Genomic DNA, 6,000 nt, shown 5'->3' with positions numbered 1-6,000 from the left:
ATTTGTTATTATTGTTATTGTTGTATTACCTCTTTAATATGTTGTTGTAGAAAATACATATTTTCACATATGTCTTATTTTCTAACCTTATAATTCTCTATGCTTGTATATATATTTTATATTCTTGAACGGGAATGTTTGCTTTAACTGTGTATTTGTTTATTATAATTGGTCTTCTTCCTATTAAATTATACCTATGGGTAACTGCAGGAAACCCAGTAGTGCTACTCCAACTTTCTTAACATTGTCTCTGAAAAAGCTCGTACTTCAAGCTGCCAAGCAGCTGCCAGGAGACCCAGAATAAGGCTTCCAGATTGTGAGCATCTTTTAAAATCCTCAGTGCCTCCTTTGACACTCTGCCCTGGAGGCTGGACAGAGATAAGCAGAGACAATATGTGAAGGTGTAACAGTGGAGATAGGAGAGGAGCGAGGGAGCGCTCTTGTGATTCTGCAGGAAGCTGAGCTTGTCAGTTGCGTGAGCAGCACTGAAATGACTTTGATATTTTCTTTTTAATGTCGCGCATACGGCTTCTTATTACACTGTATGCATGCAGTTTTTAGATGGACCGATGCAAAGTGGAAAAGTTTGCCGTGACCACATTTCAGATTGTTTTCAGAAAGTTGTATATCAAGTGACAATGAGAAAGAATTTCACTTTCGAAGCTTCAACAATTAGTGTCCTCAGTTCCTAAACACTTACTGAGTATTGTTAAGAAAAAAGGTGACGTATTACACTGGTAAACATGCTCCTGTCCCAACTTTTATGGAACATCAAATCCAGAATTAGTGTATATTTACAACAAAACAAAGTTTAACAGCTTTTTATAAACCACCGCATTCTGCTTTGTTGACGTTTTACACAACATCTCAAATTTTTTGGAACTGAGGTTGTAGAAAAAACATATATAAAGGCCAGCGTAGAGAACATATTTACATATAACATCTTTTATTCAAGGAGTGCTTTAAGAATCCCAACAACTTTAAGAAAACAACAGTCAGAACAGCACAATTAGATTGGTAACATGATACCCCCCAAAACTCTACAGTATATTAGGTTCTTCTGTGATGCTCACACCAAAACACACTGTTGATTTTGTGTCTTTTGAGGCACATCTGCTTTCAGAAAGTGGCTCATAATACAAGTAGACAGAAATTAGGAACACAACTCAGCCATTGTTCTCATGCTCCCTGGGTTTAAAGAGACTTCCACACACACATCGCCCCGAGGCGAGGAAGGCCAGTGACATCAAGTGTATTCAATTCACAAGGAGGCATGTTGAGGAAATTTGAGTCACAGTTTGAGAAGGCCCTTCGGAGGTCTGTTCCCTCCACCAGAGTCGCTGTTGCTTGAATAACAGCCGGTTTACTATCTTTGCCTGTAACTTCATTATAACTGGAGGTGGAGAAATGACCCCTGAACTAACGAACTGAGAGCTAAGTGGAGACAAGTGTTTGTCCATGTATAGTAAAACACATGTTAGAATGGATGACCTGAAATTAAAATGAGGATAAAAGGTTTTTAGTGTTAAGTATAAAACAAACAAAACTCTAAAGGCCTGGGGAGAATAATAATTATAAGAGCAAATAATCACTGAGGAGTTATTCAAAATACATACATACTGCTTGTGTACTTGAATAAATACATTTCAAAAATACATATATTTTTATCTTTTTCATATTCTTTTTGCTAGAAAAATGTTAAATTTTCAAAGCAGCTATGTATGTTTCAAATATGGCATTAAATCACTCAGGTTTTTTTTTATCAAAAGCCCCTGGACACAATGTGATTTCACCCATCTTCTTAAAGAAGCACTGCATACAATATTTGTGTCACAGCCAAGGACTTCAAAACTTAAAAAAAAAAACCAAACAAAACAGATAGTGCAGGGAGATATGACGCAAATCCTTCAACAACTCAATATGTTTTTTTAGAAGAAAATATCTCCATGATTGTGGATTAGAGGCAGCTCTGATGATGAAAAATGTAACGGTGGAAAATTGCATATCTGGGCAGCCACTGAGGGGAGACTGGGTCTCTTTCTCTCCTGAAACTTATTGCTTATGGTTAGTGCTGAGGACAAAGTAACAGGAACACTGAGGGGGAAAAAAAAGATAAGGTTCTGAGAATAAAGTCATAATATCTTGAGTATGGAGGCCAAGAATGGCTACTCTTGCAATCAGAGGTTGCGCTAGACTTTTTCATTGTCTGTCATTTTGACTGACAGGGTCATAAAAATCCCGTCATAATCTATTTTTACCTGTCACTTTAATTTTTAAAATGATAATAATTACATATTCAATAGCATTTAATTTTGATTCATTTTTAATTAATATTCAGTCCAAACAAGCTGAACAGAGAATCCACGCCGTACCTCTTTTATCAACTCCATCATCGTTATTGGGCTCTTTGAAGAAACTTCAGCTGCTGACACTCAGCTGCCGTGACACTAGGTGTGTTTGAGATGATCCAGGCCTGCGCAGAATCGATCAGCTGTGATCGCCGCATAGTGCATGCCGGTTAGATTTGTGTCCGACTTGATCCCGACTTGCACATGTGGGCAACAATAACCTCACGAGATCGAGGCGGCCGCAGTTTGTAGAGCCAGATGCTGCAGCTGCTCTCCACCGACTGCAAACGCCTGGCTGTCACCTGATTGACAAGCTGACAGGCTCTGATTGGCTCATAATTTTGACAACAAACACCACGTGTTGTATAAAATACTAATTTTCTGTGTAATTGTAATATTTAATGCTGGACATATCGGTCTTCTGTTGTGCAATGAAGTTTTAATCTGTCAGCAAGCAGATATTTAGTGTCTGATAATAATAAGGGTTATATACATATAACTTATCAAAAGAACAGTTCAGTGCTTTACAAGGCAGATAAAAACAGATGTTACATGTGTCAAAAGGAGGATCTCTTCTATTTTAACTTCAATCAACGATCAAGAACGCACTTTATTTCTTCAGCTATGATCATGATCTGCAGACTACAGGTAACCTACAGGTGATCTAACAGGATGTTCGTGTCTCTTCCTCTACTCTCTCGTAAGTCTGTTGAAAACTGTCCGACTTGACTGCAGCTTCTTGTCTCCACCTCCTGCTGTGGCCGCCTGATCTCGTCTACTCTCCAGGCGAGGCGCAGTTCATCTCGAACGAACCTAATAGCTAATTAATATGCTCACTCGCCACCAAGTGGTCAGGGGTGTGAATTGCAACCTGTCAAAATGACAGCTGACCTTCAGATTTTTCTGTCACCGTTTTAAAAAACCGGTCAATGACGGAAAATATTCGGTTAACGCAACCCCTGCTTGCAATTATTTTTTTACCGCCATTAATGGCGAGTTGAATGTTTTGTTATCTCAAGAAAACAAGCTTAGTTATCTCAACATAACGAGATGATCAACCTGTGAAAACAAAAAACAAAAGGTTGTTTCCTGTTCTCCTTTTCAGTGATTTGCTCAAGATCCATAACTATCCCATGATCTCAAGAAGACAAGTCATTTTCTCAACATAAATTATCTCATCTGAAGAAATCTGCCTCATGTTTTCCTGAGATAACAAGATAAATCTACCTGTTAGATTGCATCTCGAGATAACAGCAGCAAAAATAATTGTATGCACGGCATTGTAATATTATGAGGATTTTTTGTTATTTTGGCAAATTATTATAATATATAATATATTATAAGATATTAAATAATTAACGTGTGATCTCAAGATAATGGCATTAAAAAAAATAATTGCAAGCACCTTCTTGGCTTCCCTACATGAGGGAACAGTTGTAATATTTCAAGAATTAATTACAATATTATGATAAAATGTTCAGATATTTTGCCAAAAAACAATCTAATTTTGAGAATAACCCGATACTTGTACTGTAACATTTTGGTTGTTTTATTTTTATAACTCTTTAAAAATATAATAGTATTTTAAAACAAATAAAATTAAAGTTATGATTTTACCGTACAAATCTCCATATATGACTCTCACACGTAATGCTTTGAGGTTATTCACAAAATATTCAACTTATTTTTCAACATTAGACTTGTTCCTTGAATCATTATGACTTTTCTTGAAAAATTCTGACTTATTCTCAAACTCTCATTTCCCCCCACTGAAGTACTCCTGATACTCCACTGCAGTATTTCTGACAGCCCTCAGTGTCACAGACAAAAACACATTCAGTCATCCCAGCCAAAGAAACGTCCTGTCATCTGGTAGAACTTCATGTTGAAGGGCCTGTAGAAGTCCCGTAGCCTCTGCACCACCTCAGGGTCAATGTTCGGGTGGGTCCGACCTTTGGTTTTGCCCAGGCAGTGCGGCTTGCTGCTGCCCTCGGCCTTCTTGAGGCACGGGAAACCCTTGGTCTGGTTGAAGTAAAAGTGTTTGTCTGTGATGATCCTCTTGAGCCCCAGGAAGTCCTGCACGCGGCCCAGCTCTCCGGCCGGGTCGCTGATCAGACGCTCGCCGCTCACAAACAGGATCTGGTCCATGGGGAAGTACTGCAGCCAGTTGTCCAGGTGTTTGGCGTAGATGCCGATCTGGATGGCGCTCCACGAGGTGTCGATGAGCCCCGTAGTCCTGTTTTTGAAGGTGAGGCTCTCAAAAGAGGGAATGTCGGGCTTCTTAGACAGAGTCTGCGTGTAGTCCGAGATAGCCCTGGTGACGGGGTCCCTCACCACCACGATCAGCTTGGTGTCTCGGGACATGGCGGATATCCTGGCTGGAGCCTCTCTGGTCACAAAGTAGCTGGGGGTTTTCTCCATGGTGATCTGGCCCTCCAGAGTCTTGGGCATCAGCTCCCTGGGAGGAGAAAAAAAGGGGAAGTGAGGTATTTGTTTGACCTGAACTCCTGACTGAATCACACCAAGCAACTGTCACAGTTGTAGAACCACCCTTATTACAACAAACATTTCAACTGGATGAACTCAGGCTAAATCATCAAAAGCTTTGAATCCAATCAATCAAGAATAACACTGGAGACAGCTTGTTTGTAGTGGTTTATTTATTTGATCTCTATCAGGTGTCATTTTCTCCAAGCTCAATTAACTGCCAAGAGGTGTGACCGCATGTTGATTTGCAGCTTTGGCACAGCACCGCACTCTGGGTGTACAGTAAAGACATTCTTGTGGTGATCGTACGCAGATGCTGCCTCGAGTGTTCCTTAATGTAGCCTGAGGGCTTGTGAAATCAAGAAGGGCACTCCCCTGGGTCCATTTGAAAGAGGGTATTCTTCACTCTCACACGGCGTGAAAAGGAGAATGTCAATCTCGATACCCATATGGTAGTGCTGGTTATAAAATATTGACATCTGAGGCCCTCTCGGCATAATTGATCACCCTCCTGTCTTTCACTTTTCGCAGCGAACGGTGGAAGAACATCAGAAAAACATGCCAACATTGTACTTTCCCCTCTGGTGGATGGTAAGAAATGAGTGTGTTCCTCCTCACCGAGCTGTTCTTGTGGTTTAATGCTGTATTTATTTGAAACATGGTTTGGGGAATTGCTGTGTTGCAAGGTGTTATAAACAGTTCCACTTGAACAAACAGAGTAAATACAGCCATCGACTGGTATTCTGAATGTGTTCACCTCTGAAATGAAATGAAATTAAATCCTAGTGATGAAGTATACTCATAAGTCCCACCTCAAATATTTACACCAGCAAAGTTTAACTAGGCATAAACTGAGGTTATATATTTGTTTTGCCAAAGAATATAATAAAATAAAAGATACACATTTTTCCTCTGGCCTTTAGGGCAATTTATTCATCTAGATAGTTGTGTGATTTGCCAAGTTTTGAAGAGATCAGCCAGAGATGTCTGCCTTCTTTCAAATATAATGGAACTAGTTGTTTCTCTGAACCCATGGCTGATTTTCTATCTACCCAAAATCTGAGGAATCCCGCCTCAAACTCAAAATGTCTGCTGCTGTTCGAATCAAGAAGACTAAAACAAACTCTCTACAGCAAACCACCACCACTACCACTATCTTATGGAG

The 6,000-nt window shown here is 39.8% G+C and overlaps 1 protein-coding gene across 1 annotated transcript in view; it reads right to left on the bottom strand.

The window, feature by feature from the left end:
- Positions 1-4,132: 4,132 nt before the first annotated feature.
- The window catches only part of LOC146312269 (heparan sulfate glucosamine 3-O-sulfotransferase 3A1-like), a 44,499-nt gene continuing 42,631 nt past the window's right edge, over positions 4,133-6,000 (bottom strand). The window contains exon 2 of the mRNA XM_084740622.1: positions 4,133-4,806. Coding sequence (XP_084596748.1) covers positions 4,185-4,806 — 622 coding nt within the window. The 3' untranslated portion in view covers positions 4,133-4,184. The remainder of the gene's footprint in view (positions 4,807-6,000) is intronic.

Source organism: Lutjanus erythropterus, chromosome 17 (genome assembly GCF_056507025.1).
Source record: "Lutjanus erythropterus isolate fLutEry1 chromosome 17, fLutEry1.hap2, whole genome shotgun sequence".
Taxonomy (NCBI): Eukaryota; Metazoa; Chordata; class Actinopteri; order Lutjaniformes; family Lutjanidae; genus Lutjanus; species Lutjanus erythropterus.
This window is presented reverse-complemented; position numbering and strand designations above follow the sequence as displayed.